The sequence below is a fragment of the Tachyglossus aculeatus genome, chromosome 2, assembly GCF_015852505.1.
Source record: "Tachyglossus aculeatus isolate mTacAcu1 chromosome 2, mTacAcu1.pri, whole genome shotgun sequence".
Taxonomy (NCBI): Eukaryota; Metazoa; Chordata; class Mammalia; order Monotremata; family Tachyglossidae; genus Tachyglossus; species Tachyglossus aculeatus.
This window is the reverse complement of record NC_052067.1, coordinates 67,661,186-67,681,284: the sequence shown is the minus strand read 5'-3', so window position 1 is coordinate 67,681,284 and position 20,099 is coordinate 67,661,186. Positions and strand designations below refer to the sequence as shown.

Genomic DNA, 20,099 nt, shown 5'->3' with positions numbered 1-20,099 from the left:
ACTGGTTTCTTTAAAAAACAAAACAAAAAAAACCCCAGAAACGTGACTTGCCATGCAGTGTAAAACACACGGTTCCATACCATAATTTCAGTTCATCTGAGACTACCTACCCCAGAGTGCATTGTACTTGTTGACCTTTAATAAGGCTTCCAGTAATCTGCCCCAAATTACCTTAAAGAAAACAGGCGCTTCTTGTCTAAAATAAGGCAGATTTTGGGGGTGGCATTCAGACTGTAATAGGCAGCTTCTGCCTAATGAAAAGTTAAAAGGATTGCAACCATCTTAAATTTGTTGGACCTCTCTCAGGCTATTTTAAAAGAAGGGCCAGATCCCAAACTTTTTAAGAGTTCACCAGGCTAGGAGTGGACTGTGAAATTTAAACCCATGCAGACCTCTTGAAATAGTGTGCATCAGACCAGAATCGGAAACTCCTGCAGAATTCTGCAGGAGGACATGGTTCCTTAATTTTTAGGGTCAATTGGGCCAGGAGTGGACTATGAAATTTAAACCCATGCAGAACTCTTCAGTTAGGGAGGCACTGGTACAATGAATGGCTCCTCCTTGTAGAAGGTCTGGAAATGACTAAACTTTAGCTGAAGATGGCCAGCCTGGACCTGAGACTCTGGATCTGCTCTGATCCGTCCCCACACCACAGATCTGCTTTGGTGTGACAACTCCAAATGTACCAAAAGTTGACCCAGATTCCAGGAATGCAGATGTCTAAAGGTTTGGTCTCCAACACCCCAGCACCTAAGAGAATGGCGGATGGAAGGCCAACATACTGACCCTTGTAGAAAAGCATAAAAAAAACTTTCTCAAACCAATGTTGGTCTTTACACAGTTCTCTTAGGCACTGTGAATTGGTAAGAGCATTTTTAGCGCTTAGTACAGTGCTCTGCACACAGTAAGCGCTCAATAAATACGATTGATTGATTGACTTATGTAGTTAATTTTCTTTCTTACAATTTCAGGTCACTGCTGGTGTCCCGCTTAAGAAAGAATACACAGAGGAGGTAATGTACAAACCTTGCTGAATTTTTATATCAGCTTGTGGGGAGATACTGGAGCATGTGGTATCTTGCACATTGTGGGTTTCTGGAATTACGTCCTTACTACTGTGCTGTTTCCCCATATGCAGTGACCATTAGTTTTCAAAACTACTTCTTTATTTCCCAGACTTTACCAATCCTCCACTAAAAAAAAGAGTGCATCTCCTGTTTGGCACTTGCTGGCCTGATCTGGCTGCTGTGGTGGTCTCTGCTGCTCTCTCACTTTGTTCACCATTAAGATATGGAGATAAAATAGAGCATTGAACTGTTAGATTTAAAGATGAATGATGCTGGAGGGCAGGTGAACACTACTTGATGCTGATTGAAAAAGGACAAAAAGAAAGATATTTTAAAAGAGGGACCTTTTAAGTAGACACAAACTTGTCCACATTCACTCAAATAAAATCTTAAGTTCACATGCAGCTCATTTGCAAAATGATATATTCTATTATGTTTTCATTTTATTCCTTTAGGTGGAACCAGGGATATTAGCAGGGATGCAACTGGTAAATTCATTCATTCATTCAGTTGTATTTATTGAGCGCTTACTGTGTGCAGAGCACTGTACTAAGCGCTTGGGAAGTACAAGTTGGCGACATATAGAGATGGTCCCTACCCAACAACGGGCTCACAGTCTAGAAGGGGGAGACAAACAACAAAACAAAACATGTGGACAGGTGTCAAGTCGTCAGAATAAATAGACTTAAAGCTAAATGCACATCATTAACAAAATAACATTACTTTAAACATTAAAACATATAAACATTAACTTTAGCTTGTAACACAATAGAAAGTCACCAGTCATTGATACCTTAAGCCAAAAAACCCATGAGCACTTTTGGCCTGTGAATTATGTTTTATTTATTCATTCAGTCTTATTTATTAAGCGCTTATTGTGTGCAGAGCACTGTACTAAGCGCTTGGAAAGAACAATTTGGCAACAGATAGAGACAATTCCTAACCAACAACGGGCTCACAGTCAAGAAGGGAGAGACAGACAACAAAACAAACAAGTAGACAGGCATCAATAGCATCAAAATAGATAAATAGAATTATAGATATATGCACATCATTAATAAAATAAATAGAGTAATAAATATGTACAAATATGCACAAGTGCTGGGTGGGGAAGGGGGTAGAGCGGTGGGAGGGAGTGGGGGCGATGGGCAGGAGGAGCTAAGGAAGAGGGGTATCAGTGTGGGAAGGCCTCCTGGTGGAGGTGAGCTCTCAGTAGGGCTTTGAAAGGGGGAAGAGAGCTAGTTTAGCGGGGGTGAGGAGGGAGGGCATTCCAGGCCAGAGGTAGGACGTTGGCCAGGGGTCAACCGTGGGACAGTTTGTACTTCCCAAGCGCTTAGTACAGTGCTCTGCACATAGTAAGTGCTCAATAAATACGATTGATGATGACAGGTGAGAACGAGGCACAGTGAGGAGGGTAGCGGCAGAGGAGCGGAGTGTGCGGGCTGGGCTGTAGAAGGAGAGAAGGGAGGTGAGGTAGGAGGGGGCAAGGTGATGGAAAGCTAATCCCCAAAAGTAGTGGGCTGAAAAATTACTTTAAGGATTTTTACAAAAGGCTTCTGTTTTTGAAAGTGATATTAGTATCAGGCACTGTTGTACTGTCTTCCTTTTTAAAAAAATGAAAAGGCAACCAAGCAAAAATCAATGCTGCTTTGCTTGACTGCATTTCTAGATTTGTTTGGATAGATGAGAATCGATGGATCATATGCTGTTGTTTTTCACAGAATCTACAGCTGGTAGCTGATGGTTGCTGTAATCTACAGAAGCAAATTCAGATTGCTCAGCTGTTTGGAGTTCCAGTTGTGGTTGCCCTAAATGCCTTCAAGTAAGTTATGTCCCAGGTTTTAACCTAAAGATATTGCTTAGTTACCTTAGGCAACAGAAGAGCCTTTGTTTCTCTCCTTGCAAGGTTCTGTGTGGTCAGAAGGTCACCTTCTTGATAAAATCTGTTGGTAGAACACATTTTAATCTTGAAATATGTGATAACAGTTGATGGTTATATTTCCAGTAAGTGTGATAATTGGATTAACTGAAGTTCAAACGTGGGTTGATGTGGTTACATTTTCAGTGGTTTTTTTTTTTTTTTAACTCCAACCAATGTAAAAAAGTTACATTTCTGCAAGGCAAGTTAGTGATTGTTGTGAAAATTCACACGAAGCAGCATGAGCTAGCGGACAGAGTATGGGCCTGGATGTCAGAAGGTCCTGGGTTCTAATTTCGGCTCTGCCACTTGTCTGCTGCCTGACCTTGGGCAAGTCGCAACTTCTCTGTGCCGCAGTTTCCTCATTTGTAAAATGGGGATTAAGACTGTGAGCCTCATGTGGGACAGACACTGTATCCAACCTGACTAGCTTGTAACCACCCCTGTGCTTAGAACAGTACCTGGAACATAGTCAGTGTGAAGCACAGAGAAATTAAGTGACTTGTCCAAAGTCACACAGACTTTGGGCAAGTCACTTAACTTCTCTGTGCTTTCAGTTACCTCATCTGTGAAATGGGGATTAAGACTGTGAGCCCCACGTGGGACAACCTGATCACCTTGTATCCTCTCCAGCTCTTAGAACAGTGCTTTGCACATAGTAAGTGCTTAACAAATACCATTATTATTATTAATAACAAATACCATTTAAAAAGTTCATAAACACCAGTGCCAAGTGGGAAATTAGGAAAACTTTAAAGTTATGAAATATCTTTGTTCCCAGGACCGACACACGTGCTGAGATTGATTTGGTGTGTGAGCTTGCAAAACGGTTTGGAGCTTCCGATGCAGTGCCCTGCCATCACTGGTCAATGGGAGGTAAAGGGGCAGTGAACTTGGCTCACGCTGTGAGAGAAGCCGCCAATAAGAATAACCGCTTCAGATTCCTGTATGATTTGGAGGTAAGGTAACAAAGAAGAAAAAAGCTTCCCTAAATAGTTAGCCCTAATTGCTGGTTAAAGAAATTCCCGGATTCGCACTGCTTTCCAGTACTGCTTAGGAATACGTTTTCTCTTAACCTAATGAGGCCATTAAGTGAACTTATCTTATGAGAAGCAGCGTGGCTCAGTGGGAAGAGCATGGGCTTGGGAGTCGGAGGTCATGGGTTCTAATCCCGGCTCCGCCACCTACCTGTCTGCTGTGTGACCTTTGGCAAGTCACTTAACTTCTGAACCTGAGTTACTTCACTGGGAAATGGGGATTAAGACTGTGAGCCCCACGTGGGACAACCTAATCACCTTGTATCCTCCCAGCGCTTAGAACAGTGCTTTGCACATAGTAAGCGCTTAACAGATGCCATCATTATTATTATTACTTCTCTGCCTTCTTTGTCTTCATTGTGTTTTTTAGAGGTTTGTGTAATTCAGGTTCGAATTGTGAAGCATAAGTAAGTTTCCTGAAAAAAAACATTCAGTAGTCTCCTGATCATGCCATTTAAAAATCTCCGTTTCAAAATGTCCTTATTATTGGTTGCCCTTCCTTTGACCAGATTGCCCAAATATATCTATCTAATGGGTTTCTACTCTCTCAGCATTCCATGTATATCCCTTGGCTACTATTTTACTAAAACATGTTTTAAGGCATTTTGAAGTGTTTCCATAGTACCTTGACAGTTTACCGCTAAAGTTTGCCTTTGAATTCCTCCAGACCATTTGCTTTGATTGCTTTTTTGTTTTATTTTAACGCTAGTGCTAATAGAGGCTACTCCTTTATTTTAGGACTCTTTTGTGTGCTTTTTCTTGAGGTTTGTTTTTTTCAGTTGTGAAAGTGTGCATTGTTTAAAACATACCTTTATGTAATACTGCTTAGTAATATCATCCTCACTTAGGGCCTTTGATTGTTGTTGAGAAGCAGTGGGGCGTAGCGGAAGGAGTATGGGCATGGGAATCAGCAACTTATGTTCCAATCCTAGCTCAGCCCTTTGCCTGCTTTACAACCTTAGGCAAGTTACTTAAATAATCTGTGCCTCAGTTTCCTCATCAGTGCATGGGGATTCAATACTTGCCCTCCCTCCTACTTAGACTGTGAGCCCCATGTGGGACAAGGACTGTGTCCAAACTGATTATCTTTTATCTATCCCAGCACTTAGGACAGTGTTTGGCACATAGTAAGTGCTTAACAAGTACCACAGTTATTATTATCACCGTTACTCTTTTTCCTCCTTGTCCCACCACAATCGCAACTCTGTTCTCCATTAAGAAAAAATTGAGGCCATTTGTTTGCTTAATCTGTAATCATTTCATTTTTTTCAAGCTGTTGCCACCTCCTTTTGTAATTCCCATGTTCCATCCATCTTTCTGACACTGCTTCTCACTTGCACCAGTCTCCCTTCCTCCTGCTACTGCCATCTGATCCTCAGTGATCCCTATCCTAGTGGAAGTTGGGATGAAGAAAAAGGAGAAGTAGCAGTGGAAGAGGGACTTGTAAGAGTAAAGAAAGAAAAACTGGCAGGCTTGAGCCACATTCAGTTTTGGTGGTGGCAGGAACTCTTTCTGGATGTTCCCAAGCCTCTAGTTTAGTGTTCTACACATAAAGCCTGTCTTACCCTCTATACTGAAAGCTCATTATGGGCAGGGAAAGTTTCTGTTAATTCCCGAACACTTAATACAGTGTTCTGCACATAGTAAGCACTCAATAAATATGACTGATTGATTGATGGGTGTTCAGGTAATCCCAGTGATGAAGAAGCAGCATGGCCTAGTGGATAGAGTGTGGACTTCGTCATCATCAATCGTATTTATTGAGCGCTTACTATGTGCATAGCACTGTACTAAGCGCTTGGGAAGTACAAATTGGCAACACATAGAGACAGTCCCTACCCAACAGTGGGCTCACAGTCTAAAAGTCTGACTTGGGAGTCAGAAGGTCATGGGATCCTTCATGGGTGACCTTCCCAGGGCCAGTCATCCTCCAACTTCCAGGCCCATGCCCTTTCCACTAGGCATGCATTAGATAATAATAATAATAATGGCATTTATTAAGCGCTTACTATGTGCAAAGCACTGTTCTAAGCACTGGGGAGGTTACAAGGTGATCAGCTTGTCCCACGGGGGGGGGGGCTCACAGTCTTAATCCCCATTTTACAGATAAGGTAACTGAGACCCAGAGAAGTTAAGTGACTTGCCCAAAGTCACACAGCTGACAAGTGGCGGAGCCGGGATTTGAACCCATGACCTCTTGACTCCAAAGCCCTCAATTAGATGGTGGAGTGCCCTCACTGGGGTGCCGTATGGAGGAGGATAGCCTTCGTTGTGTGAGACAATGCTCCCACACGACTTACCTCCTCCGTCACTGATGACTTACCTCCTCCCTCTCCTCTCATTGCGGGCCTTTGTGCTAACAATCACTTTACACTCCAGTTGTCTGGGTGGCTACGCCAAGGACAACCTGCTTCTCTTCTTACAGCTGGCTCACCGTGACCATCACAGCTGTAGGATTTCTGCATCCTACTCCCGCCATGCAGCATTTTTATGGGCTGAGTGTTATAAGCATAGTGGCCCAGGATTAAAAGCGAGACATTTGCTTATGAAATGTACAATACAGTTGGTATTCTGTCTTGTTTCCCAATTGAATTTTCTTGAAATTGAATAATGTTTTACGGTACTGTACCTGCATGCAATATTGGTAGGGGGATGCTATTTTTTAACAAAATGAAAAATTTGCGATATGAATCCCTTAGGATTTCTTGGGCTATAAATGTAGCATATTGCAATTTGGTGACTCTTGTATTTCATCCTTAGTGTTGTAGTGCCCTATTTATGTTTAAATTAATGTTCTTAAGCCGCCATTTGAGGAAAATAATGAATAAGGAGAAACAATTGCTAATCGATTTCCTGAATAGGAAGTATATGGTTTCTATTTTAGTGACCCAGTCACCAATAGGTTCTACTTATTGCTGTATTTCATGCCAGTGGTTCTTAAGTGTTTGAGAACAAAGTCTTTACTTCATTAGGACTTTCTCAGTGTTAACTGGTAAAAAATGTTGGGGTTATCCTGAAGTCTGGCTTGAGGCCCGTGAACAGAGCATTGGGCTGCTGTCAAACCTATTTTTTCTGTAGCTCCATCACTGACTGTATTTGAAACTCTCAAAATTACTTTACCTGGTCTATGCTTTCCTTTTCCCCATCTACTGATAGGAAAGTAATACAGTTTCCCATATATCTTGCGCAGCTTATTAAACCCTATTGAAGCCCTCCGTTGGCCTCCGTGGTCCTCCTCACCACATTGCTGCATCCTCAGTGCTGCTCTATTTCACAAAATCTAAGCCAAACAATAACCTCGTCATTCCTATAGCACAGCCATTTTTTGTTTTGGCAGAAGAGTATATTAGGCTAATGCTTTAAAAAATAACTTTGACTTTGACAAGAATATGGAACAATGTGAAACAGGCTTCCATATGATAAGCAGGGTGGTCTAGTGGATAGGGCATGGGAGTCAGAAGGACCTGGGTTGTAATCTCAGCTCTTCCACTTGTCTGCTGTGTGACCTTGGACAAGTCACTTAATTTCTGTGCCTCAACGACCTTTTCTTTAAAATAGGGATCAAATCTGTAAACCCTATGTGGGACATGGTCTGTGTCCAACCTGACTAGCTTGTACCTACCCTAGTTCGAGGTACAGTGCCTGACACATAGTAAGTGATTAACAAATACCATGAAAAGAATGTGTAAATGGGAGCAGTGCATCTGCTTTCTTGCTGATGATGAAGTGCTTGTGTAAGTATCAATCCCACATTCATTCTCCTTCCTAGAGTAGCCCATCACTTAAGCTTTGAACTCGTTTTTACTTGCAGATATCATTCTACTTATAAAGCCAGAGTGGTGGGGGGGAGGGGGGCGTATTTTAATCAATCAATCAATCGTATTTATTGAGCGCTTACTGTGTGCAGAGCACTGTACTAAGCGCTTAACACTGTACTAAGTTTTAATGGAACTGATCACCTCTAGGTTTTCCTTGTCTGTGTAGAAACATTGTGTTGTGAACTTCCCTCATGGCTCCTTAATTTTATTATTTCTGATCCTTGGAATTCTTCGTGTCATCTAAAGAAGTTAGAAGTTGACAGTGATCTACAACTGCCCCTTCCTTCCCTCCCCAGTACTACATAGTTGTCTGAGTATTTCATTTATCTTTTTTTTTTCTATTTTAACTTTTCTAACAGGGAGTGAGGAAGAAAAAAATTATTGGCTAAAAGTTCTGTTTTACTGGACTGAATTCTTGTATCTCATCCAAAACCAAATTTTATGCAAGGGCCTGGACGCATTAGTCCAAGAGAAAAATCCACTGTTAGGGGTGGGCTCATAGCCATGGGAGAGGTAGTTTTCCCTCACCTCTTCCTGTCGCCCCACAACTTCTACCATTTAGATTATCTGTGTCACACATGCAGATGATGAGGAAACAAAGATAACAAACATGAATTAAGAAAAGCTATTAAGGAGGTTACCTCCTTCAGGAACTACACAAACGTACACATTTTTTTAACTGTACACACCCTCCTTTTAGCTGGAACAGTAACATCAGCGTTCTCCCTTTGTTTGACATAGCTTGTGATGCACTCGGCATGGTTATAAACAAGAAGGAGAAAGGAGCAACTTCACACACACCCCAGTCAAAGTTCCAGGAAATCTTCAATTTTACTACACCCCGCTCACTTTAAATAGTTAAACAGGCTTTGTGGTTACAGATACTGCAGTGAGCCAGTGGCCTTCATAAAGTGCATTCTGGCTCCTTTCAAGGCAATCATCACATGTGAAAACAAGGTTAATAGCTGCAGAAATGGAGTCTGATTATGCAGTCTCAAAACTACAGTAACCTTGGGATGAACCCATTTTTTTTCTCTTCTGGCATTTTAATGAAAGAGGGTGTATTTCCTCCAGTCTCCTCTCCATGGAGAATATACAATTCATTATTGTGGGGTCCTTGAAAAGTGGGAGACTAAAGTCACCCCAGATCATATATAATCTAGAAGGGAGCCCAGAAATTCTGACTACTTCTACATTGCACTTTTGGCATGGTCAAATCTTCAGGGAATCCCACTCAAAAACTATATGTTGATATATATATCAATGACGGTAGTGATAATCACATAAATGTAGAAAATCAATCCTAATTTACTTGGCATGCTAAAATTGAGTCATAAATTGACTTAAAGTTTTCTTAAATTTTTCATTGCCAAAATGAACAAATTTTTTTCTTAATCACACTTTATTTTTATTTTGGTTCAAAACAATGAATTATGGAATTAGGAATATGGTTAAACCAGATAAAAATTTTAAAATCCCAGTACCCTTCATTAAGCTCCTTTTAAACATAGGTATTCCCAAGCTTCCCTATTGTAAATACTAACATTATATGAATCTTTTCCATAAATACAGGTTTTATTCCATCTTTCCAAAACTGTTTTGATAGGCATTTTAATTCCACTTCCTTTATAGTTGTATCAACAGAAATAGTTTTGTAACTTCACACACATCTTTATATTTGCCAGTTACATTAGCACAAAATTATTTGCTAGCATCAGCTCTGAAAAAACATGTTAATTTTGCATGAAACTGCTAAAATGAAGGTACTCGTTCATACTCAAACGTTTTAAAACCAGAACAAGGAGAAAGTGTCAATGTGAAGGGAAAACAATAAAGCAAAATTTACAAACAGTATACTCTTAGGACTTTCTCTAAGGAAATACTCTGAAGATCTAGGTTCTAATCCCAGAACCACCACTTGTTTGCTGTGTGACCTTGGGCAAGTCACTTAAATCTGTGCCTCAGTTACTTCATCTATAATAATAATAATGGCATTTGTTAAGTGTGCAAAGCACTGCTCTAATCACTGGGGAGGATACAAGGTGATCGGGTTGTCCCACGTGGGGCTCACAGTCTTAATCCCCATTTTACAGATGAGGTAACTGAGGCCCAGAGAAGTGAAGTGACTTGCACAAAGTCACACAGCTGACAAGTGGTGGTGAAGGGATTTGAACCCATGACCTCTGACTCCTAAATCATGCTCTTTCCACTGATCCACTCTGCTTCCAACCTGGGGATTAAATCTGTGAACCCCAGGTAGAACACAGACTGGGCCCACCGTGATTATCTTGTATCTGGCACATAGTAAACATTTAACAAATATCATTTTAAAAAATTCCATTCAAATAGTACCTAAATCCTGCCTAGTTCACCAACACCTGCTCCTTATTCCCCATGTATACCTTCTGGAGCCCTGTGTGGGTTTAGAGAAGGAGCAGATTTTCATTTCTTGGACAGCTTGGCTCCTTATTGCTGCTCTTTCTTGAAAAGGAAGGGGAGGTAAAGGGAGAAGGCTGGGAATTGTGGACTGATACAATATCACATAATTGGGTAACTCAGGAGAGGTGCCAGCTTTCTCCAAATTCCATATTGCTGCTCTACTGCCAAGAGCAGTGTGGCTTTGTGGATAGAGTATAGAGTCAGAATGATCTGGGTTCTAACCCTGGCTCTGCTAATTGTCTGCTGCTATGTGACCATGGGCAAGTCACTTCACTTCTCTATGCCTCAGTTACCTCATCTGAAACATGGGAATTAAAACTGGAAGCACTCTGCGGGACATAGACTGTGTCCAACCTGGTTAGCTTGTATCTCCCAGAACCTAGGATAGTAGTACGCACTTAACAAATACCATACAAAAAAGAGCAAGGGTCAACCATCTACTCTTCCAATTAGGAAAACCATAAGAACCATGAAGAGACCCCCCTCTCTTCCTTTTTTTGGATACTCAAGAATTAGGCAAAAAATAAATTTGCATGACATCAGATTGCACTAGGAAACTCCAGTTTCAAGAAGGGAAATCCTCCCAGCTTGGTCAGCTGTCTGCTGTGTGACCTTGGGCAAGTCACTTAACTTCTCTGTGCCTCAGTTACCTCATTTGTACAATGGGGATCAATCAATCGTATTTATTGAGCGCTTACTGTGTGCAGAGCACTGTACTAAGCGCTTGGGAAGTACAAGTTGGCAACACATAGAGACAGTCCCTACCCAACAGTGGGCTCACAGTCTAAAAAAAGACTGAACTCCTTGTGGGACATGGACTGTGTCTGACTTGATTGTCTTTTATCTACCCAAGTGCCCTGCACATTGTAAGCACTAAACAAATGCCATTTTTTAAAAAATGAAGTGTTTCTTTAAAGTTCATCTCATGTGTATATAATTTGTTTGGCTGCACAAAAAGTTTCAGGCCCTTATTAGAGGGAAATATATATATATATCCCTAATTTGTTCCCAACCCTTAGCTGAAGTGGGAAAGTGTGATTGCTAAAGAGCTTTCTCCACAAACAGGATAGTGTTGAATAGAGAAGCAGTGTGGCTCAGTGGAAAGAGCAAGGACTTTGGAATCAGAGGTCATGGGTTCAAATCCAGGCTCCGCCAATTGTCAGCTGTGTGGCTTTGGGCAAGTTACTTAACTTCTCTGTGCCTCAGTTACCTCATCTGTAAAAATGGTGATTAAGACTGTGAGCCCCCTGTGGGACAACCTGATCACCTTGTAACCTCCCCAACGCTTAGAACAGTGCTTTGCACATAGTAAGCGCTTAATAAATGTAATTATTATTATTGTTATTATTATTATGCAAGCATTCTGCTGTCTCTTTGTTATATTGTGATATTGTGGTCATTAGCGGTGCTTTTCCCTTGAATCAGGGGGATGGCCTTCAAGTTGAAATTCTTTCCAGTTTTTCATCTTCACTTGGTATTCCCAATTACCAGCAAATTTAAGTGCCAGCCAAGTCTGTTCTCTGTGTATTAATAGGTAGTGCCAACAGTCCTCTCAAGAAACAGGATTTGAATATTTTTGCTGAATCAAGAACTACTTGGTTGTAAATTATCTTTGTATTCTCCCTCTGACTCTAGAAATATGGTGAGGTGTAACCTTGACAGCATGGCAGTATTGAGTTTGTTTTTATTAAAATGTCTTTCCTGCGCTTTGTATGAAGCTATTCTCTTGAACACAGCTGGGGTTGAATGAAGGGGGATCAAAATAAATCTATTAAATCTAAGTCTCAGGCCACAGGCAGAGATGTTGATCCATGAACTATTGAACTTTAGGTTCCCATGTGTTGTTTTTTTTGGGGGGTGGAGGGGGGGGTGGGAACACGTTTAATTATCCAGAATTGATCAGATGCCAAGTAGTGATCAGTATTTGAAACTTGGATCATCCAGAGCCAAAACTTCGTAATGAAAAAACTATGCATTAAGGGGGTTATTTTGAAATAGGCAACAGAAAGTTTCAGTTCCAATAATTAACCACTTTACTACCAATATTCATCACTCCAGAGGGAGAATCCCCGCCTGGTTCCCTTCCCTCTGTTTTCAAACAGATGCAGAGTTCATCAGTCTCAAAAACCCTTTGGGGTCTGCTCTTAGAGTTCTGCCTTCCTTTCTTTTGGAGACACAATATTATGCTCATGGTTTTGATTATCATCCTCCACACTTACAGCAGATGACAACTGAATCTCTATCCTCTTTTCCTTTGTTGAATTCGGACTCACTTCTCCTCCTCCCCAGACCCCCAATCCCCTATTCAAAATCTTTCCTACTGCTTTGTAAATTTTTGTAAAACTATCCTTTCCTTACCCCCTCAGGCCTGGATGATTTTCCCTTTAACTCCCTAATTGCCACGTTTACTCATTTCTACTCACAATTCCGAGGGCTTTAAAAAAAAACAAAAACAACTTTTTAAGATTTTAGATCCAACTGTCCTTCCCTGTCCCCTAATCTCCCCTATCCCATTGCCAACCATGGGGAAATAATGGGTGTTTTCCCTGTCAATATCTTTGTCAGTAGAAGCATTTGTTGAGTGCCTGTTTGGGGCAGAACACTTTACTAAGCCCTTGGAGGGTGCAACAGAAGAGAAATAAAGGTCCCTGCCCCCAAGGAGTTTACAGTCTAATGGAAGAGACTGTCTCCCCCTTTTAGACTGTGAGCCCACTGTTGGGTAGGGACTGTCTCTATGTGTTGCCAATTTGTACTTCCCAAGCGCTTAGTACAGTGCTCTGCACATAGTAAGCGCTCAATAAATACAATTGATTGATTGAAGAGACGTGTATTTGTCATGTTAACTAGAATTAAAAACTCCTAAGGGCAGGAGCTAAAACTGTGGAATATTCTGGTGTCTCTGCAGGGTCCAGTACATTCCTGGGCACTCAGTACCTATTTTTATAACGTAAGGATAATGACTTACTGGCCAGAAACCACTTTCTGAACACCTGATTGTGTTTCATTCTTAAAATTAATATTATTCGAGAAATGAGTAGAAGTGCTCCAGCTTTGAAAAAGTGGCAAACATGAACGGAATAGAAAACAGAAAGGACGCAATGGGTGATGGATGGGCACGTCCATATGTTTCTCTCAGTTGGGGCTCACAGGTCACACACGTAGATTCCACACCATTGCTTTTTAGATAAAAATTGGAGAGTAACTGCTCAGTGGTTTAAGTTTGCTGCAGTAGTCAGGCAGATGGCATTATTCTGCAAAAAGTGGTTGTCACAAATGTAGTAAGGAGATGTGTGGTGTCTTTGGAAGCCTGGGGCTTAACCTGTTGCTCATTCTTGGGAATTTGATACTTGAGATTGTTTCTGAATTTGACGAGTTACATGGAAAGAAGCACATACACCATAGGCAGTTCTGGGTGTGCCTGTTTTGGATCAAATGCATAGGTCAAACCTGTAGGAATCAGGGGTTTTAGGAATCGTAACAGCACTGCTTCAGCACCTGAAGGTGTGTTGGTAGTGTCACCTCTTGCCACAGTCAGTATAAATATTGCTTGACATTCAACACTTTATAACTCCATTTCATCATACATAAATTCAGTATTCTTTAAGACTGTCAGTCAACTTGCGATATTCTCGGATAGTCTGAGAAACATGCGAGCATTTCATATAATCGAACATTTGTTTGTCCCTATAAAACCTCCCTGCCTCTTATTTCGACTGTTTCAAAGGAGTTTGTTAAAATTTTGTTCCTGTCACTTCACTCTTGACACTTGATCGTTTAATAGGAATACTGCAGGGATGACTATTGTAAAATTTCCTCACAAGCCTTACACGCCAAAAGTAAATACTTAAAGACTGCATTTTGGGCCCTTACCTCCCTCTACTCTTCTTTTTTTGTTTATTTAAAAGGCAAATGGTTAATATAGACTGGGGGCATCCCAGGCAGAACAGTGAGGGTTTATGACTGTTGTCCAGGAGGGGCCAAGATTCGTGAACCAAAGAACTGCAAACTAAAAACATAATGTGGCCCTTGAGTCACTGATCAAAAAAATTTACTTGAACTGTAACACTAAGCAGGTGTTCAAGAGGGCAGACAAGAAACAGCAGGGGTGGGATCAGTGTAGGATGGCTCAGGGGATGTGGGGGTGATACAAGTTCTGCCACATGTCTGCTGTGTGACCTTGGGCAAGTCACTTAACTTCTCTGAGCCTCAGTTACTCATCTGTAATATGGGGATTAAGACTGTGAGCTCCACGTGGGACAACCTGATCACCTTGTATGCCCCCCCCAGCGCTTAGAACAGTGCTTTGCACATAGTACGTGCTTAACAAATGCCATAATTATTATTATTATTATTAACAAATGCCATCATTATTATTACAAGGGCTGGAGCAGCAGAATTCTGCAGCCTGTTACTAGATAATAAATGGTAAAGCATTATGTATATGAGCCGCCTAGCAAGTGAAGAGCCGCCCATAACTCACCAGCTGCAGTTTGGCCACCTCTCTTTAGTCTGATTTAGTTGTATACCTACCCTTGGGCAAGCAGTGCAACTTTTCTGAGGTTTGGTTTCAACCCCTCCAAAATGTTCAGTCATATATATTAATGATAGATGTATTCAGTTGATCAGCAATAATCCCTTGGCTGGAGTCTTGCTCTGAGGGCCTCCCTGCTGTAAGCGGAGCACTGTGCCTTGTCCGATTATTTTGTTAATGATGTGCACCTGGCTTTACTTCTATTTATTCTGATGACTTGACACCTGCCCACATGTTTTGTTGTCTGTCTCCCCCTTCTAGACTGTAAGCCCGTTGTTGGGTAGGGACCGTCTCTGTATGTTGCCAACTTGTACTTCCCAAGCGCTTAGTACAGTGCTCTGCACACAGTAAGCGCTCAATCAATAAATGCGATTGAATGAATGAATGTCACACAACAGGAATAAAAACAATTATTTTATTAATGTCTGTCTCCCCCTCTAGACTGTGAGTTCATTGTGGGAAGGAATGTGTCTGTTGTTATATTGTACATTCCCAAATACTTAGTACAGTACACTTAGTACAGTGCTTTACACACGGTAAGTGCTCAATAAATGATTGAATAAGCTATGCAAATGGTTGTGCATATGACTGGGAACCACTCTGCAGAGTCATTACAGTGCCTTGTGGTCTGAAAATCAGCCTTAGGATATCTGAAATTATTCATCTCCCCCTTCTTCTATCTAACTTCTTCTTTCTAACTTCTACCTGAAGTTAGAAATCGCTCCCTTCTAGACTGTGAGCCCATTGTTGGGAAGAGACCGTCTCTATATGTTGCCGACTTGTTATTCCCAAGCGCTTAGTACAGTGCTCTGCACACAGTAAGCGCTCAATAAATGTGATTAAATGAATTTACCAGCTAGGAAATCCTACCCTTTTTTTTTCTTTTTTACTGTATTTATTAACCACTTACTATGTGCCAGACACTCTTTTAAACACTGAGGTAGATACAAGCTAATCAGCTTGGACACCGTCCGTATCCCCCGTGGGGCTCCCAGTCTTAATCCCCATTTTACAGATGGGGTAACAGAGGCACAGCAAAAGCGAAATGACTTGCCCAAGGTCACACAACAGACAAGAGGCGGAGCTGGGATTAGAACCCAGGTCCTCTGACTCCCAGGACTGCGGTCCTTCCACTAGGCCATGCTGCTTCACACTCCATCAAAGATTTTCATCAGCAATGCATAATCTAAAGCAGTGATGTAATTCTAACTAGGCAGAGCACTGTGCAATGCTGCATGGATACATAGAGATAGAAAACAGATCTCCACCCCTCTAGACTGTAAACTAATTGAGGGCAGGGAATGTGTCTATTGTTACATTGTACTCTTCCAAGCACTTAGTACAGTGCTCTGCACACAGTAAGCGCTCAATAAATACGACTGATTGACAGTATAATAAAAAAATTCCTTTGTGGCTTTTAGAAGACTGCCGAAAAAGGTATGGCAGCGATGGATAGCAAGCTCTTTGTCAAGTTGAAGGTCTACAGGGCTGTTGAGAGTGCTCAGCCTTTCTATTTTTTATTATTATTGTCATTATCATCATTATGGTATTTCAGCGCTTACTCGGTGACAAACCACATGCTGAGTTCTGGAGGGGATGTAAGTTAATCAGGTCAGACACAGTCCCTGTCCCACAGTCTAGAACAGGTGTTGAATCCCCATTGTACAGATGAAGAAACTGAGCCCTGAGAATTTAAGTGACTTACCCAAGATCACACAGCAGGCAACTGGCAGAGCTGGGTTTAGGGGAAGCTGGGTTTGGGAAAGCAGCATGGCTCAGTGGAAAGAGCACGGGCTTGGGAGTCAGAGGTCATGGGTTCAAATGCCGGCTTTGCCAATTGTCAGCTGTGTGACCTTGGGCAAGCCACTTAACTTCTCTGGGCCTGTTACCTCATCTTTAAAATGGGAATTAAGAATGTGAGCCCCAAGTGAGGCAACCTGATCACCTTGTATCCCCCCCCCAGAGCTTAGAACAGTGCTTTGCACATAGTAAGCTCTTAACAAATACCACTATTATTATTATTATTATTAACAACCCACCTCCTCTGACTCCCAGTCTTTTGTTCTTTCCATTAGGCCTATACCTGGGAGGCCTGGACCTACCTAAGGTGATTTATTCTGCTCCTGGAGCAGATCCATCAGTTGGTCACTCAGTAGCATTATTGAGCATTTACTGGGGGCAGAGCACCTACCAAATACCATTTGAAAAGAAAAAGAACCAGATGGGGTCCCTGGTGAATACAGAACAGAGCAGGAAATTTTCAGGAGACACCTGCAATAGAGAGAAGCTGGGAGAGCGTTTCTGCTTCTAGACCAAAGATCTTGTGAAAATTGGTCTGAGAGGAGACAGAGTTGAAAAGAGGGGCACATCCAGTGTGGGACAAAACCATCAGGGCAACAGGGATCTAACCTTTCTTATAAAAAATGGGTGCATCAGTCTTTTCAGGTACTCTTACTTGCTTGGAAAGGATCTTGCTGTCAATAGTGTCATCTGTGCAACCGAAAGACAGATGTGCTTGAAATAAAAGCATCTCATATTGAGAGACACATCCTTCCCGTAGACAAATTAATTTTACTGTACCTATACATCATACTAAAAAAATTACTTGAAGGATGGCGAACGATGTAATGACTGCTCCAGGACATACAGTAATACAAGTTACTAGAATGGATGGATCTCGGTTTCCTACAACCCACTGAAATGTAGATGAAAGTGACCATTAATCTCTACAAGAAAATAGTCAAGTTTAATCCTTTTTAATTGTCAGATATTAACAAGTACTGGTGATACAAGCTTATTTGAAATCATAAGCTAATTTGGTTTACCATATTGCACAGAAAGTCTTTAACGTCTTAAGACACCTTCATGTTGTTAGTACTGCATTGCCCATACAATCACTCTTCTGAACTGTTTTACCCAACCATGAAAAAGCGGACTACAGTTAGCAGATTGCGTCTTAGTCGAACTATGGAAGCTTTTTGGGGTGTTTTTGTAAAATCTCTTTGTTGGATTCAGTGCATTTGCCATTTGCTTTGTGATTTCCACTTAGAAAAGAAGTCAAGAATTACAATATCTCAGTGGTGTGAAGTGGTTTAAAAATGTCAATACAATAGGAATAGCTACATGTCATAGTTCACATACCTTAAAAATACTGCTGTGTAGTCTGCACCAAGGATTTTCCATTGATAGGAAAGAGGACTTAAGCAGCAGTGTTCTTCTCTTTACTGTAAACTCTTTACGGGGAACGTGTCTGCTAATTCTGTTGTATTGTACTCTCCCAAGCACTTAGTACTGTGCTCTGCACATAGTAAGTGCTCAATAAATGCCATTGATTGATTCATTTTTGTTGTTGCTCTAATCAAAGGTATTTTTTGAGCCCTCACTATACTAAATATTTGGGAGAATAGAATAGACACACACAGTTCATTCTCTGCATGTGATTGTTGTTACTTCCCCTAGCAGGTCTGCGCAGTTATCTAGCATGTGAATTAACAAAATAAGTATGCACTGCAACAAAGGCAGTAGACATTTTACTGTATAGCAAAGTGGCCACATTTTTTTTGGTTTCCTAGTTGGTCGTGCATGATTTTCAAAATCTAATGGTACATCCCCTCCTCAAAAATCTCCAGTGGTTGCCTGTCAACCTAAGAATCAAGTAAAAACTCCTCACTCTCGGCTTCAAGGCTCTGCATCACCTCGACCCCTCCTACCTCACCTCCCTTCCCTCCTTCTCCAGCCCAGCCCACACCCTCCGCTCCTCTGCCGCTAACCTCCTCACTGTGCCTCGTTCTCTCCTGTCCCGCCGTCGACCCCCGGCCCATGTCCTTCCCCTGGCCTGGAATGCCCTCCCTCCACACAACTGCCAAACTAGCTCTCCTCCTCCCTTCAAAGCCCTACTGAGAGCTCACCTCCTCCAGGAGGCCTTCCCAGACTGAGCCCCCTTTTTCCTTTCCTCCTCCCCGTCCCCCCCGGCCCTACATCCTTCCCCTCCCGACAGCACTTGCATATATTTGTACAGATTTATTACTCTATTTTACTTGTACATATTTGCTATTCTATTTATTTTGTTAATGATGTGCATATAGCTGTAATTCTGTTTGTTCTGACGATTTTGACACCTGTCTATATGTTTTGTTTTGTTGTCTTTCTCCCCCTTCTAGACTGTGAGCCTGTTGTTGGGAAGGGACCGTCTCTATATATGTTGCTGATTTGTACTTCCCAAGTGCTTAGTACAGTGCTCTGCACTCAATAAATACGATTGAATGAATCATCATCATCATCAATCATATTTATTGAGCGCTTACTGTGTGCAGAGCACTGTACTAAGCGCTTGGGAAGTACAAGTTGGCAACATATAGAGACAGTCCCTACCCAACAGTGGGCTCATGAATGAATCTCTGCATTATAACAAACAACTTTTAGCACCTACCTGTTTTTGGAGTTCTGGGTGAATCACAGTCTTTGTGATTGCCTCTTTCTCAAATCAAAGAGTTGTAACCAAGGCCACCAGAGAGATTAATGGAACGTGCATAACAACTCTTTTATTATACTCTGCCAAGCACGTAGTGCAGTGCTCTGCACACAATAAGCATTCATAATGATCAATTGATTAGAGCCTTTTACTGGAGTAGGAAAGGTGGATGTCTTTTGGTTCTCATTCATCACAATTATCACCTATTTTCCTCAGTCTCCACTCATGGAAGATTTCTTTAACTGCTTTGTAATCCAGTGGGACCAACGAGCCTTCAAGAGAAGTCAGAGAAGGGCCAAAATCAGAACTCTTGACTTTCTGAAATCCCGGCCACAAACTTAGCTGTGCATCGTCAAGCCCAGAAATGGGTGCCGGGGAGTTGGGCACAGGTCCCAGAGGGCCCATGCAAGTTGATTTTCAAAGTCATTCTGGCACCGGCTATAAGCGAATACTGAAAATACCAGCTGTGCACCTCATCCAGTCACCTCTCAGTGCTGGGTCCTCATTGGGTAAAATTAACCTTGACACCTGGCATTTTGCTAACTTTGTCTGTCTGGGGCAGAATAGACTGCAGCACACACCTGTGTGTGGCATTCATGCTAGTGGACTGTTTTCTGACTTTGGTTGTGTATTTCACTTACTGATGACATGTGTTTAAAAAAGTTTATAAAGGAGTTGAGAGTGAATATGAATACTGATTCATTTTAATGTTTCTAATCTTTTTCATTTTGGGTTTCAATTTTTAATCACCCAAAAACATTCTGTCAGAAGTGAGACTTTTCATGAAATCTATCAATCAGTGGTCTTTTTTGATCACT

At 41.6% G+C, this 20,099-nt stretch overlaps 1 protein-coding gene across 1 annotated transcript in view; it reads left to right on the top strand.

Annotated features, from left to right (window-relative positions):
- MTHFD1L (methylenetetrahydrofolate dehydrogenase (NADP+ dependent) 1 like) overlaps positions 1-20,099 on the top strand; it is a 188,189-nt gene that overhangs the window by 120,285 nt on the left and 47,805 nt on the right. The window contains exons 22-24 of the mRNA XM_038766913.1: positions 972-1,013; positions 2,789-2,889; positions 3,767-3,944. Of these exons, the coding sequence (XP_038622841.1) occupies positions 972-1,013; positions 2,789-2,889; positions 3,767-3,944 (321 nt within the window). The remainder of the gene's footprint in view (positions 1-971; positions 1,014-2,788; positions 2,890-3,766; positions 3,945-20,099) is intronic.